Genomic DNA, 20,562 nt, shown 5'->3' with positions numbered 1-20,562 from the left:
TTTCATTAAAATCCACAAAAGCCACAGGAAAGGCTATCATTGGCTAGGTTCCCAGGCCACCCGAACAGGCTGGGAGGTGGGGAAGATAAACCCCGCCCAAGCCCTAGGAGGGGAGAGTTGCCTCTGAGGACTACTGCTCAACTTCCAAGACAACAGAGAACCAGTCCATTTCTTCTAAGGGTTCAAGAGGCAAGTTGCGTTCTTTAGCCTTACATCCTGGCCTGCGCATCAGGATTGGGGTCTGGGTGCGAATCTAGGAGAAGCACGAAAGCTAGAGGAAGAGACCAAAGATCTTAAGTCAGGGGAAAGGGACATAGCTCCTGGGGCCGGCTGGATTTCGCATCAAGCGAAACCTTCGCCTTCAAAACCGGGGGTGGGGTGTCCTCTCGGAGGGGGCTTGGCAGCCCCTGCCACTCATCCCTGAGAAGCGTCGAGGTAGGGTGTTTCACCATGGCTGAGGCCACGGAGCCCAAGGAGGTCGCTCTTGGTACCCAGGAGCAACCTGAAGCTGCGAGAATTGAGGGTCTAGAAGAACCTGGGACTGCGGACCTGGAGGGGCGGGAAGCGAGCAAGGGAACTGCAGAGGCGCCCAGGGAGCAGGGAGCGGGCGAAGCGACTGCCTCGGGGAAGGAAGCAGGAGTCTGTGGGCCGGACGGAGGGATCGGGGGAGCGCAGGCGCAGGACCCGCAGACTGGCCCCTGGACGGAGACTCCGAGCGCGAGCGGAGCGCAGGGTGAAGCTGAGGCTGCAGAGCGAGACCCAGAGGGTGCCGGGGTCCTGCAGCGAGCGGAGGAGGAGCCGGTCGCCCAGCAGGTGCGAGAGCCAAGCCCTGGGCTAGGGGAGCAGGGCGAGGCCCGGGAAATCCCTGGGGCCGGTCACCAGCAACCGGAGGACCCTACGACCTCAGAGGCGTGGAAGGAGGTAGAGTCCAGTCTGGAAGAGCAGGGAGGCAGTGCACCAGGGTCGCAGATCAATACAGAAGCCCAGGGACCTGCAGGGGACAGCATGGACACAGATGCACCAGTAGGAGAGGCACAGGAGTCAGGGGGTGAGCCCCAGGGTGGAGGGGAAAGCAGCTCAGAGCCCCAGGCTGAGGCGACTGAGGTCGCAGCCGCAAAAGTCGAAGAGCACGGCCCCAGGGAGCTGGCGGGAACTCCCACCGCAGATGCCGCGGGGGAAGCGGGAGTCCTGGGGAAAGACGGGTCGGAAGAAGCAGATCCAGAGGAAGCCAGGGTAGACGCTGGAGAGAATGGGAAGCAGGGCGGGCTCCAGGAGGAGACCGGGGAGGAAGAAGCGAGGCCAGAACCAGGGTTGGAGGGACGCTGTGAGGAGGGCATCCAGGAGAAGCTCCCCGACGGCAGCACTGATGAGGAGAAGGCCGAATCCACCCGGCACGACGAGTCCCAGGCGGAGCTCAGCAACCACCTCGCTGAGGAGCCCAGCGCTCAGGGCGGAGAAGAATTGGAACAAGTGAATGGCCGCAGGCAGAACGGCCCAGCGTCCGAGGTGGGGGAGCCGGGACAGGAGCATGACATCACCCTCTTTGTCAAGGTAAATCCCGGACGTCCCCAGGCCTAAGACTACCCTGTCTTTCTAATCTAAACCGGTGCAGATCCAAAACTGTGCATAGGCGCTTCCATCATCAGCCAGAAGGGACAGCTAAGATTTCGGAAAAGTTAGGGCTGTGGATGCAGTTCAGTGGTAAGCCTGAACGTCTGCCTAGCGTGTGTGAGGTGCCAAGTTTCAACACTGCAAAAAAGTCTGCTGCACGAACCTGCAGTGTAAGGTTTGGGAGTCAGGTGTTCCAGGGTAGCAATGTTTGGAAGTCCAGTCTGGGGGTGTTCCTAGTCCCTTGTCCTGGACATCCTAACTGGCCCTTCTAGTCCCAAGGTTATTAAAGAATTAAGAGGAAAACAAAAAGAGACCCATCTTATTGGTCTTCAAAAGATTTCTGCCAAAGGAGCCTTTAGTCCTTGAAGTGAAAAAAAAATGTGAACAGGTAGGTCCAACTCCAGACTTAACTCCCAGAGGCCCAGGGTTGCCCAACATTTTCAGCTGCAAAAAAAGATACTTTGTTTTGGCAGAGCAGAGATGTGCGTTTAGGGGGCCAGAGGAAAGTCCCTATGCTGTCCAGTTTATTGAACATTTTAAGATTTACTTTGGAAGAATTAAAGATGCTGGAGATGACATCATGGTCTGTGTAGTACACCCTCCCTTTATTCGGGAAGAAAGCCACGATTTCATTTTTGATGGAGCCTGTAGACAGATGAGGAGGAAGTTTTGAGTGTAAACAGGCATTTCTTACTTTTCTTACAAGGCTTCAAAAAAAAAAAAAGTAGACAAAGTCCAGCAGTGACTCACACCAAAAGCTTTGTTTAAAAAAAAAAAAAAAAGCAAAAACCCAAAGTTCTTTCTGGCACATTTGGTCAGACCCCAGGAAGCAAGAGGTAATAGGACGAAGAATGCGGTCCGTGTGGAAGTCTAATCCTCCAGAAATCTTTCAAGCTTATGGAACCACTCAGGTCTAAACCTCCTTGACGGAGACTTTAATAAGTAAAAAGGAAAATGTTCCCATGAGATCAACATCGGGATTTAGCCAAGCGTCTGGGTGGCTAGGATCTGCCTGCGTTTCTAAATGGTGAGATGGTTCTCACACTCCGCACTATGTTAAAGACCCTAGGAGACAGTGAAGCATGATGGAGTCCAACCGCATGCTGCAGGGACCGACTGCATGAGCGGGGTGACTGCAGTCTGCTCCCTGGGGGGAGATTTTGCGTTCTGGTCACATGGCTGTGTGATTCCAGCCAACCTGCTTGGGTTGCAGTTAGACTGCTTCCTCTGCTTCGCTGCCTGACCCTCTTTAATCTGTTTATTATAGAGTTTCAAGTAAACCCAACACAAGCCCTTCGTGCCTCAGTTTCTGCCCTCCTTGCTCTCTGGCCTTCCGTAAGCATTGTGTGTGGGGTCCCAGGTCACCAATGGCACCGCAGTGCTGGCTAAAAGCACATCAGGGGAGAACCATATTCCTGATCCTCTCAGCCTTGAACGTTTGCACATATTTCGAGTGGTGTCTCCCACAAGAGTGCCCTGACCTTGCCTCCACTTAGCTGTCAGCTGCATGCAGGAGACCCCCTGTAGTCTTCATGTTCCTTTCCCCGAACAGATTAAATGCATCATTAATTACGTCTCTAGTGCAGACTGCAGGTATGGAATCGAGGAACTGGCCAGATCCTGCCTCTGTCACTTTCTTGATGCTAGTTGTTTAATTTAGCAATAATACGGTACCTAGCGTCGGAGGGTATTAGGAAGTCTCAGGAAGAGATCGTGTAAAGCCTTGGAGTTGCTCAAGGCTCTGCAGTAGCATGGTGTCAGTGCGCATGCGCACTGCTGCCCTTGCTCTCTTCGCTCCGGCTTTCTTTGATAAGGTGCTTTCCGCTCCTGCCATTTTTTTTTAAAGGGAGACTCCCTCTAGGTACTGAATTTTCATTTGCTAGAGATTAAAATGTTATGAAAACTCAAACAATGTATCTTTGTGGATACTGTGGTTGGTATAGGCAAAGGTTTGGGTAGCACTGAGGGAGCTCGTCCATGGTCAGTATACATAGGATGTGGGTTGGCTGAAGGAGCTTGGCCGCAGTTGGTGTACGTAGGATATGGGTTGCCCCGAGGGAGCTTGTTCATGGTCGGTGTACAAGGATATGGGTTGGCTGACTCCAAACTCCCTGTTTGTCTTTACTCGTCTTTAAGAAAACGAATGGATTTCCCAACAGTGAGGTTGGGTAGCTTCTGAGGGTCACCTGAGATCCGCCTCACGTTGATAAGGCCTCTTGGTTTCTGCTGATCCTTCCAATCGGTCTCCCTGAGGAACAAAGAAGGAACAAAGAAACCCAAAGCAGCAACAACAAAACCCTTTGTGTCATGATGTCTTCTAGATTTGTCACATTGTATTGGAAACCCTGCCGTTAGGTCAGAATTACATTTTGTTACCAGTTCAGGCTTATCTAGTTCTTGCGGGGCCTCCTGCATGTGGACTCTGCAGTTCCCAGGGGCAGGCTGACAGCTTTGTCCCTGCATTAAGGCCTGTGCTCGAGGTGCTTTTCCTGGGGCTGACCACTGCTGATTTCCCAGAGATGTTCTTTGAAGTCTGGCTTTAGGCTCCAGCTAATTCTTCCCTGCACTGCACTTTGTCTGCATCCTGTCCATGGCTTTGCTCCTTTTAGTGTTTTTCTTATTTTTCAAATATACTAGCTATAACATTTTATATGTTATTATATATAAATTTATTTAAATACAATTTATTATACTATGTACTAGACTGTATTCTAATGACCCGGACTAATAATCACAACTTTTAGTGGGCTTATAATTTTGATCATCTGATAGATTGTATTGCTCATGTTATGAGAGTTATCATGTTAATAACTTGTCATTTATTTTGTTCTATTAATACACAATAATGTATTCTTGTAAAGGAGCTATGGCCATGTGCAGGATGTCAAGGAAGACTCCCTTGAGTTTTTGCTTGTCAAATTAATGGCTAATCATTAATTGCTAATCTTTTTTTCTTGGCTTAAGTAAGAGTTAACTAGGTTACCAAATTATAAGGTGATTCCCCAAATATATTCAGTAAAAGACATATTTTTCGCCATCACTCAGGACTAGGAAAGAACTTCATAATAGCTCATGCCGGGGGTGGGGCAATGATCAACAAACTGCATAACCACAGTGGTTTAATCCTCAGGGAAGTCTGGTTTACAACATTGTTTCCTCAAATCCAGCCTGTGTTCTCTGAAGCAGCATTAGGGCTGGGGGAGTCTGAGATATGGCTTTTCTGGCAAATTCTACATGACTTAAAAATCTTTCATATGATCAGTGAATGACCCCGAACTAGAGACTAAGCATTCCCAAGTTGCATTTTCCTCAATCACATTTAACTAGAACATGCATGTGTAATAGAACCTGTGGACTTGCCTGGGCTATCAGATGTGGATTTCAAAACAACAAACCAACAACAACAACAAAGAAAATCCACAAAAAAACAAAACAAAACAACCAAAGAAACTGAAATCTCATGAAAGTAAAGTAAAACTCAAGGAAGATGTGGCTTTTGGCTGTGTCATCAGAAGTGTCAAAAATAAGTAAGCTAATTAAGAGACTAACAAGCACTTCAACACTACACAGCTGGACAGGATTATACCAGGACCTGCTTCTTAGAAACTACTGGTCGACCAGTAGGCTACCGCTCCCTGTGAACATTCCGGAGAGAACATGTTGAAACCTGTCCTGTGGAACTTGGTCTCTAGGGAACCGCCAGGGGAGGTTGTTTTCCCGACAGTGTGAGTACTATGTGTTTGGAAGGGAAAGGAGCAACAAAGCACCCCTACAACTCCGGTCTTTTCATTCTGTGTTTTCTGAGTGTCTTCTAAAACTGTTGTTTATCGGAGTGATATGGAGGATGAGAAGTTTTGCTTCCCATCTACAACAGGACACAGTAAACATACACACACTGCAGTGGGGTGGGGTGGAGGGGATGGATGACCAGCCCCCCCCCCCCCCCGCTAATCTGAATGAGAAAGGGCCTACTTGATTCGACCCTCCAGCTTGGCCCTGACACTGGCTCAGGCTCCTCCTCAGTGCCTGCTTTCTGTGCTGATAGCTGAGCGCCCAGACTGATGGTTTCAAGGTGACTGATAGTGAGAGAAGCAAGTTCTATACACAATCCTAGGTCCCTCTGACCTCAGCCCAGCACGTCCTTTGGAAGAGGAATAAGGCTATATTCCCTCTGAGGACACCTTGGCTGTAGGGCTATGGATGCTGCATTCCCACAGCATCGAACAATTGCATCTGCCCAGCAAAGCTTTTGTTCCAGCAGAGCTAACCCAGGTGACTGATGTTGGGAAGGGCACCAGGAGCTATGTGCTCGGCAGCAGTTACAGGGGCTGAAACAGCTTTATTTTTTCTTATACAAACAACAGGATGCAGCAGCTGGCAGTGTTAACAAGAGCAGGGTCTGACAATCTGGGTCCCTTCTCCCTTTGTCACGGAAAGATGACCTCTCCCACCTGCATCAGACCTTCATTGGAGAGTTCCGGCACAGGTCAGCAGCCCTCTCCTCAGGCCCACTGCTTACTCCTTTTATCTGGAAGTGGGTTTCCCCTCTGTCCCTTTGGCTAGAGCTGGCTGATGGCCCTGCCTGTCCAGACCTTTCCGAGACACAGGCCAGTGAGAAGACAAGTAGGTTCAGTATCTGTACATCTGAAACCCAAGACTAGCTTGGGTTTCGTCAGCCCCCACAGAGGTTTTCAGAGCCAGCTGTGATTATCCCCAAATGGCCTGTTTGCCACCGCGCCCACTCAGTGACACCAGAATCGAGCAGTTTGATGGACACTCTGTCGAACTCAAAGCCTAAAACAGTTATTGCTGGATCCTCTAAGAAAAAGTTTGCTGACTTCTATGGATACCAGCTCTGGGCTGGTGCCCGAGGTAGAGGCATCACCATGTCCACAAAGCTGGGGTTGGTTTAGATGAAGAAAAGGGAGCAGACAGTGGAGAATAAGGGATCCTCAGGTTCTCCTAGAGTAGCAGGAATTATTTATGACAGTAAGCATCTCACATAGTGTTAGAAATTTATTTTCTGTACAAAGTCCAGAGTTTTGATTTCAATAAGGTCAAAATAAAACACAGATTAAGTGTGTTCATATACAAACCGGAGCAGGAGGTGTGTGTAGCCTATACAGCTCTTCTGTGAAACAGATTCTGCTTTTTTGTTTTTTGAAAAGGTAAAAATTAGCGTAAGGGAAAAAGGAACATAAAATCTATAATACAACGAGAAACAAGTCTTCTTCCATCCCTGAGTAAGAGTTTTCCAGTGTCTCCCTAGAGATAACTATTAAAGGTCTTTACAGAGACATCTGTTGTGTATACCAAACTCATATGCAAATCCCCTCAGATTTGCTCTTAAGTGCTTTATAGAATTATGCCAATCCTTGAACTTCAAATGCTTTTTGTTCAGAGTTACTTGGGTAGAAGGATGTTGGAGCTGCTAGGGTGGGATGTAGTCAGGATGCTGGAGCTGCTAGGGTGGGATGTAGTCAGGATGCTGGAGCTGCTAGGGTGGGATGTAGTCAGGATGCTGGAGCTGCTAGGGTGGGATGTAGTCAGGATGCTGGAACTGCTAGAGTGGGATGTAGTCAGGATGCTGGCTGGGGTGAAGGACTGGCAGAGGCAGAGAAGCTCCTTCCAAGATGGTGGACTCACTTGCTTTTTTGTAGGAGGTTCAACTCCTCGTCATGTGGTACACTGTTGTGCTGTGTTCTGGTCTTCCAGCTTGGCTCATGGCTGCCTCTAGAACAGGAATCCAAGGAAAATCAAAGAAAAAGCTGTAATGCCTTATATGGTTTGATTTCAAAAGTTACACGGTACTGTGGCTGAGGACATAGCTCAGTTAGCGGAATATCTGCCCGGCATGCTCAAAGACCTGGGTTTGCTCTCTACCGCCACATAAATTGAGCCTGGGAGGTGGAGGAGAGAACAGAAGTTCAAGGTCATCCTCCACTATATACCAACTTGGAGTCCTGCTGGCTGCATACAAGACCCTGTCTCAAAAAAGGAAGCGTGACGTGTAAGTTATTTTACTCGTCAGACTGGAGTTACCAAGCCCACTCTTCAAGAGAGCGGTGCCAGGCACCACCTTTTCAAGGGAAAAGTCAAAGTCTTTGTGGATACCTATTACAAACTCAATTCTGGTTGTATTGTCTCTTACGAAACACATCGCTTTATTTCAATTTGTTAGCAGGTTCTTAGAAATCATCCTTTATGCTTGTTAAAAATGCCCTAGTTTTGTCATGATGGGTGTACTCTGTGATCAATCCTTCAGGCGTATACAGGTATTTCCCTTTTGTGATACACTAACCAGCACTGTACTGAACACCCTTCCAGTCAGGTAGCAATACCTGGAAGTTAGGTTTTTAGGAATGGCATTGTCAGGAGAAAGGAGAAGCATGTGTAGCCTGTGCTAACCTTTACTGATTTTCCTCCTCCAAGATGAGCTATGTAAGTTCCTCTGACATACGTCCTGCCTGCATCTGCTTTCCCCATGTCCTTCCTCACTCAGGTCCTGAGTTATCAAACACTTTGACTCTGGAAGATAGAAATTATGGTGTCATTTAATTCAGGTTTCTGTTTATGATGCAGCCGGGAGAGGTTGCTTTCCTGTGTCTGAATCCCCTGCCTCCCGCTTCCTAAGGCTGATTGTGTAGGTCCTTTGTCTGATTTCAAACGGGCATTGGTCTTATGCTTCCTGATTTTTGTCCTAAAGGAATCATATGTTTGGTCTGTCTTCACATGTGCTCTGCTTCCTTTCATGGGATGTATTGGCTGTGGACTGGGGTGACCTGTTCTGGTTATGTCTTACCATCCGTGTTTGGGAATCAGTGTAGGCTACTCTGGCCTGGACATTTCTCACTTCATTTGCTGCCATGTTTAAGTGCTCTCTGGTGTGTTATACTCCACAACTTCTTAAATGCCTAGGGGTTTCCTCTTTCACCCTTGATTTCTCCTTTTGGTTTTAATCAGCAGGAACGTTTGGCAAGCAGAGGGGTGGGGGTTTTGGGTGGGCACCTGGAGCCAACCTGTTGTGTGCTTATTTGTGTTTCGTTCTCTTTCTGCACGTGGGATGCCACAGCCCAGCAGGGAGAAATTCACTGTGTGTCTTTACCCGGTATTCTCAGCCTCGTTCTCCGCAGGACCCCTACTGCATCTCAAGCCACAGTAGGATGAAGGCATGAGATAAGGGATCAGAGCAGGGCAGCTGTTGCTCCCATCCCCGAGGTTGAGGTTGAGGTATTCCCATGTGGCACTGGAGCAATAATGGCCAAGGTGTTGGGTGCATCACAGCCATCGTGTGCGATGGAACAAAGGCATTCTTGGTCTGGATATGCAGAACATTAACACTTTTTCTGGTGCCTTTGGTGTCAGGACCTTGGAGGCCAGTTCAGAAAAAGTTGGGAAGATGCAATCTTTCCCCCGCCTTTGCTCTCTTTGTTTGAGCTCCAAGCCGAAGGCCTTCTACTCTGCTCCCATGGATAATCAGGCTGTATGAAGTTTTAGGTTGCACTCAATGGCTTCTCAGCATCATTGAGTTCTCCAAACAGAATTTAATACTTAAGAAAGCTCAAAGGTGGCAGCAACCAGATATGAGGGGCCGGTCTTCGTTCACTGCTATTTTAACCAATGTATTATGACTCTGAGTTGTAAGTGGCAGCCCTGATGGAAGATTTGCTGCAGATGCTGAGGTTGCTAAGGTGAGTCGTTGTTTGTAGTTCTTCCTGTCACTAAGTGTAAGGACGCAGCTCCACGGCTCCCAGACATCACTGAAATTTTCTGGTGTGTTCAAGTTAGTCAAGGGCTGAGTCGATGGATTCTCATAGTGTGGTGGGTTAGATACGACTCTGTGCCAGGTGTTTTATTTAGACCACCAAGCAGTTCCCAATTCATGACATAGAGACATAGAGACTTATCAGCTTTGAATGCTCGGACTGGCTTAGGCTCGTTTCTGGCTAACTGGCTCTTTTAACTTAGATTAACCTTTTTCTCTTTATCTACCTTTTGCCTCAGGGCTTTTTTACCTTTATTTCCTTCTGTATATCTTACTTTCATTGCTTCTCCTTTCTGTCTGTCTGTCTGTCTGTCTGTCTGTCTGGTGGTTGCCTGGCTTCTGGCCCCAGGCATCTCCCCTGTTCTTTCCTTTCTTCTTTTCTTGTTCTTTTCTACTGGAGCCTAGATTTCTTCTTCTACTGTTTCTTTCTGCCTGCCAGTCCCGCCTACCCTTTCTCTGCCTAGCTATTGGCCATTCAGCTTTTTATTAGACCAATCGGGTGCCTTAGGCAGGCAAGGTGGAACAAAAGCAACACATCTTTATACAATTAAACAAAGGCAGCACAAACAAATGTAACACATCTTTGCCTGGTTAAATATTCTACAATATGGGGGAATGGAGAGATGGCACAATGGTTAAGAGCACTGGCTGCTCTTCCGGAGGTCCTGAGTTCAATTCCCAGCAACCACATGGTGGCTCACAGCCCTCTCTAGTGGGATTTGATGCCCTCTCCTGGGATAAAGGTGTGCATGCAGATAGGACACACACACACACACACACACACACACACAAACATATAAAATAAATCTTAAGAAAAGGAAAAAATATTCTACAACATGACTCTAACATGCTGACCACTGAGAAATAGGATTTGGTTTTCCTTCCTCTGAATCTGATTTGACTTTTTGTCCCCCATGCTGACTGGTAGAATATGATGCCTACAGTGCTGTCGTTGGTGATCCAGGTCCAGTCTGGGTGCTTCCAGGATTTTTATTTTTTATTTTTTTAATTCTTTATTATTATTATTTTTGGCTTCTTATTCAAAGAATTGAAACAAATACTCAAAGAGATTGCAAAAAGTAGCTGTGAAATGTTACTACAGTGGACCACATGAGCCAGAGGACTTAAGGCTATGATTAATGCTGGGGCTTTCTTTTCTGGGGTTCAGGAAGAGCCAGAGTTTGGCTTCTAAGGGCTGTATCATAGGTGGTTCTCTGTTTTGGTAGATGGTCTTAGATTATGAAAACCTTTGCTCACGAAGGCTGTCCCTTCCCAGAGGAGTCTGATTTCAGTACTATGCAATCCAGTTATGCAAAAGCACAATATAAATAAACATGAGGCAAATAGGAGATTCTTCTTAAAGCTCACTCAGATGACACAACGTGTCTTGTATACACACCTCGGAACCAGTCTAGGCCAGACTGACCTATCACCTGCAGTTCCCATGTTTGTTTTAGGGTGCTTTGAGTAGAAATGGGGCATTATCTCGGAGCTGTCAAGGAGAGCAACTTACTTCCACTGTTAAAGTCAGATATACATGTGCTTAGTGCAAGTGTAGATCGGTTAAGGTGGGGTCCTAGGTTGCTAAGGGTTGTTAGGCACATTGTTCATGGAGAGGTATGTGCATTATGCTCCGGTAAGGTCTAAGCTGCCAGATGCTTTGTTAGAAGGCAGATGTGTGCACAGCCCAGGCCAAGCACAGCCCCAAGTTGATGTCCCCTACTTGGTGTCTCAGTGAGAGGTGTTTTTTACTGCTGAAGACTGCATCGTTCCTGCCTCTTCGCTGGTGACCCTGAGGTCACCATGCAGGAGAGGCCCCCTTCAGGCAGTCCATTCAATGGTCTCGCTTGAACTCATCCTCACAGCTGTGTCCACAAGGCACTGGACACCCGTGTGAAGCCACATCATCTTTCCCACGACTAACCCCATGCACGGGCTGAGTACCGACCAGCTTCTCAGTGCCATGCGGGGCGGGTGCAAACATTGTTTGGACGACTGTGTCTAAACAACCCGGCAGGACCAGCGAGGCGGCTCAGAGGGTAAAAGGCATTTGCTGTGCAAGTCAGAAAGCTGAGTTGGGTGCCTGGGTCCCACAAGGTGGCAGGAGAGAGCCAGCTCCTGTGGAACTGTCTCCAGACTTCCACGTGCATGCTGCGGCACGCGTGCAGCTGAACACGTAGGCGCACATACCGTTTCTAAAACATCATGAGAGCTAACAAAGCCACCACTTGAGATTCCCAACTCTGGGATGGTCTGTCACGTGGCAGTTGGTGATGGGTATATGTAAGTTCATATCTTTTCTAGGCTGGTCAAATATGAGCAGAGAAGAAGGAAGGGCCCAGATGGGCGGGATGGAAGGGGCCAGGGCAGCAGCAGGCGGTGTGCAGAGGAGATGGCTCCCCGTCACTCTCAGCCTTTCTGTTCGGTTTCTGCCTTTCTCCCCCTCGCAGTCAGTCTGAGGACTAAAATACGTTGTCACTCAAGAGCTTAGTGCGCAGGGTGTGTAGCAGGAGGGCTGTGTTAGCAAGCAGGCTTTCAGGACAAGGTGTTCCTTTGTTGTCATAATTCCTTGTGAGAATTTTACAAGGAAATAAGCTTTTCATCTCCATGTAAAAGCTCCGGCTGGTATTGGGCCATATTATTAACTCAGGATTAAAAATAGCCCTGCATTTTCTGAGCTTAATTCACATAAGGAAAAAAAATGTCAAGGGACATTTTATTTGTTCGTTTACTTTTCATGACTTGATTTTACTTGCTGTGACAAGGAGCACCGGCATCACTAAGCATTTGAAAGCCGAAAGCTATGTGGTTAGGCAATTAAGCTATGTGGGTCAACTCCTTGATCTCTCTAATAATAAATTAACCGTTGCAACAGTTGACAAGAATAAATAGTATACACAGTTTAGACTACATTTAGGACAAGGGGGCTGTTTGAAAAGTTAACTTCTGAGTTTCATAGTTTTAATCTATGGGTTATTAATAATCTAAGGGTTATTTAGAAGTGGGATGGAGCGCTATTGCATGGAACCAGTCCTGAGTTAAACGGGGAGGCGGGCTTTTGTCCTAATAGAACAGAATTTCTGAGTAACCTGCAGACACATTTGACCAACAGAGAGAGGACACAGCACCTGGCTCCCCTCCCAGCTGGGACCTGCTCACTGTGCAGACTTTTCATTTGAGAGGGGAAAAAACAAAACACTACATTTTTATTTTTGCTGAAATAAACCTTGCTCCACTTAGGACAGTTTTCCCCTTTGTGGTCCTAAGAGAAGTGTGACCCCTGATATTTCTGAGGTGGTATTGTCAGGCAGGACAGCCCACAATATTTGTGTGGTAGTACTGTCAGACAGGACAGTGAACAATACTGGGGGTGTGGGGGTGGCCACTTGAGGCCACCGTGGCTTTTCTTTGTCCTCCTCAGTTGGCAGGCACCTGCCCGTCTAGCTATTAGCTTCTTCCTCTGCAAGGAGCCTCCTCTCTGCCTCTGGATTTGGTTGCTTGTTGCTGTCCCAGCTAGGGCAGACAAGGGACAAGAGGGACACAGAGTCAGCCGGGTGGTTTCTGTTGCTGTTTGTGAGGGCCCATCCCCTCTCTAATGAAGCCAGAGACTTTCCAAGGTGTCTGCAGACATCTTTCATGCCTGCCCTCTCCTTCTCCACTCCAGGGTGGTCTGGTCAGGTTCCCCACAGTGGCTCCACCCTGTTTCTGACTGCTGAGGGTACAATGGGAACTTCAGCAGAGGGACAGGGAGGGAGAGAAGAGGCCTTGGTGGTGGTTCTCTGAACAGCAATGCCATCGAACAGCTTGCCCTCAGTCTGCCTGGGAGACTCACAAATTGGAATTCCAGAACACAAGGGGAGGAATCAGATTCTGAGGTCTTGGCATCTCCCCAGAACCCGGTATTTATTTCATGGTCTCTGCAAAGGTGTTCTTGTCTCCCCCAGCAACGGTGAGCTTAGTTGGCGAATATGATGGAATTCATGATATTCTAGTTGGGGTCCCATGTTTTTACCTCACACTGTCTGTTACTGTCTTAAGTGTTTGTATGTGTGTTGGCGCTCTCAGGCTCTGTACCCTCCTTGTTCAATTTTGGATTCATCTGAACACTGACACAAAAGTTGTTTCTTTGGACATTGCCACAGAAGATGATTCTCTACGGCATTGTGTCCATGAAAAAGTCAGTCCGTGGATTCTGCTCACTCCACTCCTATTGGATTATACCCTCTGCAAATGCATGCATCCTCCTAAGAGGCATCCATGGATATTTCCATCTGAGAGTTTAAGCCTGCAGTCCGGAGCTTCTGGACTCTAAGCCTGTGGTGCACCTTACCCTGGGTGACTAGTTTTTGGATTTGTTAAATTTTGGCAAAGCTCTTGCTGCCTGCACTAATCTCGGTAAACAGATGATAAGAATGATAAACCTTCCTGTTATTATTCAGCTTATTTGTAAGGACAAGTTCACAGAGTTTGTGTTTGATTGTGTTTCTCGAATGTTCTCCACTGTGGGTGGGAGCTCTGGGTGTTCTCAAACACTGTGTGGGAGCTCCGGTGGTCCTCAAGGGAACCAGAGACCCCGTCAGCAAGAGAGGAAAGCATGTCAACATCTGGAAGCGGATGCTCATCTGGTGGGCTTGCCCTCTCCTCCAGAGCTGCTGTTGTCATTGGCCCCTTGCCTTGAAGATCTGTTGCTGTATCAAATGTGTGGGCAGAGTGTCTGTTCAGAGACCTCGGAGGCTGGGACAGACATTGAATGCCCAGAGCTGCAGTTACAGACACTTGTGAGCCACCATGTCAGTGCTGGGAACTGAACTCTGGTCCTCTCAGAGAGCAGCAGGTGCTCCTAACCACTGAGCCATCCCTTCGTCCCTGAAACTTTATTTTTAAAAATATTGTGTGTTTTTAAAACAATGTAGGCCCAGGGAAAGCTTAGCCCCTCACTCTTGTCCTGAAGCCCTCTTGTTTATTTGTTTCTTCCTCCCTTCCTTTCTTTTTTCCTTCCTTCCTTCCTTCTTTCCTTCCCTCCTTCCTTCCTTCCTTCCTTCCTTCCTTCCTTCCTTCCTTCCTTCCTTTCTTCCTTTTTTCTTTCTTTCGAGACAGGGTTTCTCTGTGAAACAGCCCTAGCTATCCTAGAAATAACTCTGTAGACCAGGCTGGCCTCAAACTCACAGAGATCCACCTGCCTCTGCCTCCCGAGTCCTGGGATTAAAGGCGTGTACCACCACCGTTCGGTGTCCCCTTGTTTCTTCTGCCTCTGCCTTGTTTTCTCAGTAGGGAGAGGACAGAGCTGGGAGCAGGGCGTGGGTTTGCTGGCTGTCCCTGTCATTTTCAGTCTCACGCATCTCCAGTTGTCAGAGTCCCACTTTTGAAAAAAAAAAAGCTCCCATATATTATTCCTGACCAAAGATCCCCCGCTTCTCCACTCAAGTCCCTCACTCAACCTCTTCTCTCCCCCACATCCACTGCTCCTCCATTTCTCCTCAGAAAAGAGCAGGTCTCTTAGGGATATCAACCAAACATGGCATAGCAAGTTATAGTAAGTCTAGGCACGTACCCTCATAGCAAGGCTGGAGGAGGCAACCCAGTAGGAGGAAAAGGGTCCCAAAAGCAACCGCAACCGAAAGAGTCACAGATGTCCCCCACTTTCACTGTTAAGGGTCTCTCAAGGGCGCGAAGCTCCACAACCACACCCACACCTGCAAAGGACCTAGGTCAGACCCTTGTAGGCTGCCTCTTCAGTCTCTGTGAGCCCCTAAGAGCCCTGGCTAGTTGATTCTGTGGGGGCTATTTTCTTGTCATGTCCTTGACCCCTCTAGGTCCCACAATCCTTCCTCCTCCTCTTCCAAGGATTCCCCGAGCTCTGCCTAATGTTGGGCTGTGTGTCTCTGCAACTGTTTCCATCAGTGGCTGGATGTAGCCTCTCTGATGACCATTATGCTAGGCCCTGGACAGCCTCATTCTTACAGAGACGGTTCCAGTCCTGAACCTAGCACCACAGATGTGTTTTGAGGGGCATTACCCTCAAACCAGCACAGATTGGGTATGGACATGTCCTGTGGTGTGCCCGTGGTGACTGGGGACTCCTCTGGAGACTGGGACTGGTGGAGATTTTCTCCTCTGTATTTGCTTCCTTAGGTTTGATAATAGTCTGCACAGTACGAAAGCATTCTCTTCCCTACAGCCTGCTGTGCAAACACATCCTACAGCTTTGTGAGCCACTCCAGTGCAGCTAGTGCAGGTTCAGGGGACATTATGGCAGTGAGACAAATTCAGCTTCCTAGTCCCATTATAAAAGACGCTTACCCTGGATGGCGGTGGTACACACCTTTAATCCCAGTACTCGCGAGGCAGAGGCAGGTGGATCTCTGTGAGTCTGAGGTGAGCCTGTCTACAGAGTGAGTTCCAGGACAACCAGGGCAGTTACACAGAAAAACCCTGACTCGAAAAACCAAAAATGGAACCAAAACAAAACAAAAACCAGAAGACTCTTAACATGGCTTTCCAGGCCTGTATCTTGTTGGAACATGAGAGCTTGCTGAAGATCCCAGTAGGAGCATCTCCAGGGGTGTCCAACCTTCTGACATTGTAAGGTGATGCTGACATTCACCAACCTGTTGGCTGTCCGGAGTCTCCTGGGGACTGAAAGCCATGGCTGGATATATATTTTTCCAAACAAAAGATACTTCAAGGGATTGAGGTTGGCGTGAGCTTGGTCCTTCTTTGGCCTGATTCTCAGCCTCTGTGGGTAAGGGCGCAGCACTGACCCATCCACCTGTGCAGCAGCCTCTGAGTCCCTCATCTGACCACGTTAGATTGCCACCACGTCGCATTTCCCTCTAGAATGGACTCCATGTCTCCCCCCTGTGGTCATTTGCTGGTTCTGTATCCCAAAATATTTGCAAGTTGTTCTGTGCATGAAGTGAGATTTTCCCAGTTTCTCTAAATTCCAGTTTCCCGAGACTTTTAAAAATAGACATAAATGGAAATCATGGGGATTTTTGGTACGTGGGCTCACCTAGGTTGTAGCCAGGGCACGGAACAGATGGTTTGGAAAATGGCAGCCCTCTCTTTGCATGATATCAGTGTGTCTATTTGTATGTGGAAGTCAAGGTAGCTCTGCCTGACACGGGGCAACTATGATCACTGTGTAGCGTGCAATGAGTTAGGGGCATGAATCTCTGGACCTAGCATTCCACCTTCTTTGAAAAGGTGAGTCTGTGAGTAGTGTGTTCCTTGCCTTGGGTTTCAGGCAACCATATCAAGCTGATCCCAGGTTGCGGAACCCTGAGACAAGGTGAACCCCTCTTCTCCTCTATTCCCAAGGATGAGGGTGGGGATGGAGGGTCTGCCAAAGAAAGCAGGTGACACCGGGAAGACTTCCTTCTAGCCTGGGCCGTGTGTTGGCCTTGGCCAGCTGGTTGTGTTTCTCCTTGTTGAGCAAGCAGCTGATCTCACTGGGCCTTGGGCCAGAGCCCTTCTCCTTGTGTTGGTCAAGCCAGGCCAAAGTTGGAAATGGGGGAGGCTAAAGCTTCCAGATAATTCGGTATTGTCTGAAGTATCTTGAAATGCTCCATTTGAACTGTCAAGGCCTACAGAGCGGTGCTGCCTTGGCTGACAAAGAACTTTGAAGTTTTGTATATTCATCATCCTAAACCAGAACCCTTGAATGTGCAAAGATTTGACTAATACAAGCTGTCGAGTGACATCTGACTGCTAAAGGGGAAGAGTTCTCCTTTGAGACAGAGTTCTAACAACATTTGGTGATTTCCCCGGCCCCATTTCTAGGAACCACACTTCTTTTGTAAACGTCGCAACTAATTTTCTGCCTTGAAAGCTTGCCATGACCTTCTGGTATGTTCTACATGACATGACCTCATGCACGGCTGGTTAACCTCTGTCCCTGCTCACCAGCAGAACCACAGCCTGGTTTGCTCCCTACGCTTGTGAAACCTGGCATGTGGTTTAGTCAGACAGGCTTGTTTTAAAGTCTCTGTGTGTCCGCAGACTCGAGGAGGTTGACACAGCCTGGGTTTCTGGAACATGAAGCTGTAGACAGACTTGATTACAGAGCCCCGCCTCCCTGTGATGTCACCAGGCTGGGGTCCCACCCTGCACTGTCCTCTCTCTTTCTAATCATTTTGTTAGAGCGGCTCACTTATTTTTAGCTTTATGTTTTGTTTTTGTTCTTGTCAAAGTTCCTCATTAAGGAAGACAACTTCAGGATAAACTAATTACCCAACTGACTTGACATCGCTCTTGTTCTACTCATGAAAACGAAGGAAAACTCGTCAAGGGCCATGCTGCTCGTGCATGCATTGCAGTATTTCAATCCCAGGAGCGAATGAGCAAATGACCCCCACATTGCTGGGCCGCGCTGATGAGATTATTTTGTGGTTGTCCTTCAGAGTGTCGGTGACCAGCTGCCATCATTACTACATGGTCTCAAAATGCCACCGTCCAGTTTGGACAGAAACTGCCATGTGTGTGTCTAGAGAACGGAATCTATGGAGAAGGGACAAGAGTGTTCACTGGGTTTTCCCCACTCCCCCACCTGTGGGACGGTGTGGAAGGGTCCCCCGCGTGGACTTGTTTGCTGTGTGTATGCAGAAGCTCCCAAGACCACCCTCTTGCAGGGACACTAGAGCCTCCTGTCAGCTGTCCCTATGGAAAATCACCGCTCTGAACCATCGTTGTCGTTCTGCATAGTTTGCTAAGATTCAGGCTTGCAAACCACGGGAACATGTTTTAGGTAGATTCTCCTGACTCTCACAGATGTTACCATGTAGTGATCATTGACTCCTACACAAACTGTTAGCCACAGAGCATTGGTTTCTAATGTCTTTTCAGGCTGAAAAGAAATCATTCCTAAACCCACACAGCCCAATCCCTGTCCCATGTCAGTTCCCTTCAGAGCCCTTCAGAGACTTCTGATTTACTGAGGAACGGAAGTTACTGTAGAAACGCCAATCACCAGAGGCTAAGAACTTCATACATTGGCCATGAAATCAATCAGAGTTCCTTTGAGGCCCCGGGACCTTTCTCCGTCTGTTAACAAGAAGCTCGGGAACTTTCATCTCCATAGTACTTAAAACATCACATAGAAAAATAGAGAGAGAGAACAAACAGATACCCCCACCCCCACCCCACCGCCGTGGCTATGTGAATGAGGACGGGAATTCTGAACACACTGAGAAAGCTGCATTTGGAGACACTCAGGGTTTCCGTCACGGGTACGCCTGCCCAGCGTATGGCGCATCTCTCTGTGCTGTTCATTTTGCTCATTTTGCTCTGCCCGCCCTGTCTCCACTCTCCAGTTTCAACGAGAGCTGAGAAATGATGAACAAATCTGGAATTGGTATTTTCTTGACAAACCTGCTGGTCTCAAAGTCAGCATACGTTTTTAATAGCATGCTGTAAGGGCCCAGATGTGTTTGGGATGGGGTGTCAGCCGCGTGGAGGACAGAAAGATGATGTCCCCCTGAGAGCTCTCAGCGCTCTATGGAAGGGTTGGGTAGGGAGACATTTTGTTCTAGTTTTCCTAGAGTTTCTGGATTTGTTTGTTAGTCTCTTTTTCCCTATGTGTCTGTGGTACAGACATGTGCATGTGTGTGGTGGGTGCGCTTTCCTAAGGTGCCATGTGTGGTGTGTGCCTATGGTTCCATGTGAGAGTTTGTGTTCTTGCCCATGGTTCCATGTGTGGTGTGTGCCCTTGCCCATAGTTCCATGTGAGGGCATGTGTCCTTGCTCATGGTTCCATGTGTGATGTGTGCCCTTGCCCATGGTTCTATGTGTGGTGTGTGCACTTGCCCATAGTGTCACGTGAGGGTGTGTGACTTTGCCCATGGTGCCATGTGGGAGCTGTTTCTCTCATTGCTTTCCACCTTATGTTTTGAGAAGTGTACATGCTCACTGAGCTTAGAGCTCACCGACTTGAGTGGCCATCGAACCCCTAGGACCCTCTCACCTCTGCCCCAGCACTGGGGTTTATATGTGTGAATAGAGTCCCCGATCATCATGTGGGTGCTGAGGACCTGAACTCGGTCTCCATGCTCACAAAGCAAGCGCTTTACTGACTGATCCGTCTCCCCAGCCATAAAATTTTTGTTTAACCAAAACGGCTTAAATCCTAGCTATGTTTTCAGTTGGCACTATTTCCCCAAGGACTGCTGAGTCAAGAGAGATGCGTGAAAATATATCTTCTCGCCACTAGGGGGCACCAATGCCATCCCGAAGCTGTCCCTGTGGCTAGGTCTCAGCGCAGACTAGGAGTGAATCCAGCTAGGAAAACTTCATCTGCTTCCAGGGAAAATGCTGAGGGGTGCTCAGGCCTCCCGTGTTGACAGCAAACCAGCCGTGGGAATTCTGGAGTTCATACAGAAGAGCTGGCCTCTCAGCTTGGGACAAAGGAAACTTGCTGACCTTTCTTGGCGCCTGTGGCCGCTACACAAATCCCTGGAGCGGCTTCATGAAGGACGTTTCTAGAAACAGGCTAAGCACCCACCGGTGTCTTAGGTTGTCCCTCTTTCTGACTTACTTGTGGCTCACCTGTCAAACTGTCTCGGGCAAAGGTTTGGATTTCCGATTGGAAGTCCAGCAGTAGATGCTTTCTGGTCCCCTTGTCACAGAGTCCCAGAGACTAGAAAGTGGGAGCAGGCCTGGTTTGTTATCTTATAGCTTTGCTGGTCCCAGCACGACGGCATCTGGATGGCGTCAGAAGAGCTGGTCTCTTCTTAGGCTCTAGGGGAAAGGCTGCATTATTTCTCCTGCTGCTGGAGGTCACCTGCTCTCCTGGACTCCCGACCCCCTCCTTCAACACCTTAGAGGAAATAATTTCATCTCTGACTGGCCTTCCCTGGTGGAAACCTTCCTCACAGCAGCTAGGGGAAGGCTGCGCTTTCAGGAACCCACAAAGTTAGACTGGACCATCTTAATCCTCCAGGATCACACCTGTGGCTCAAAGTTCCCCATGCGGGTAGCATCCACACGTAGTAAGGCAGCGTGTTCAGAGGTGCTATATTAGGACACTGGTGTCTCTAAATGCTCCCCCCCCACCCCGTCTATTTTACTAGTAAATTGTCTTTGAGTTTGCTTCCCCTCGTTTTTGTTATTGTCAATCAATGGTAGAGAGAACAGCTGGGGAGTATTTCCCAAACGTCTGGAATTGAGGACGGCAAGGGATGCTTTCTCGG

The 20,562-nt window shown here is 48.4% G+C and overlaps 1 protein-coding gene across 1 annotated transcript in view; it reads left to right on the top strand.

Moving 5' to 3' along the window:
• The first annotated feature begins 81 nt into the window (after positions 1-81).
• The window catches only part of Clic6 (CLIC family member 6), a 42,820-nt gene continuing 22,339 nt past the window's right edge, over positions 82-20,562 (top strand). Inside the window, exon 1 of the mRNA XM_048422931.3 lies at positions 82-1,551. Coding sequence (XP_048278888.2) covers positions 451-1,551 — 1,101 coding nt within the window. The 5' untranslated portion in view covers positions 82-450. The remainder of the gene's footprint in view (positions 1,552-20,562) is intronic.

This window comes from Myodes glareolus, chromosome 2 (assembly GCF_982192425.1).
Source record: "Myodes glareolus chromosome 2, mMyoGla1.1, whole genome shotgun sequence".
Classification (NCBI taxonomy): domain Eukaryota; kingdom Metazoa; phylum Chordata; class Mammalia; order Rodentia; family Cricetidae; genus Myodes; species Myodes glareolus.
The sequence above is the reverse complement of the archived record's forward strand: the minus strand, read 5'-3'. Positions and strand labels throughout refer to the sequence as shown.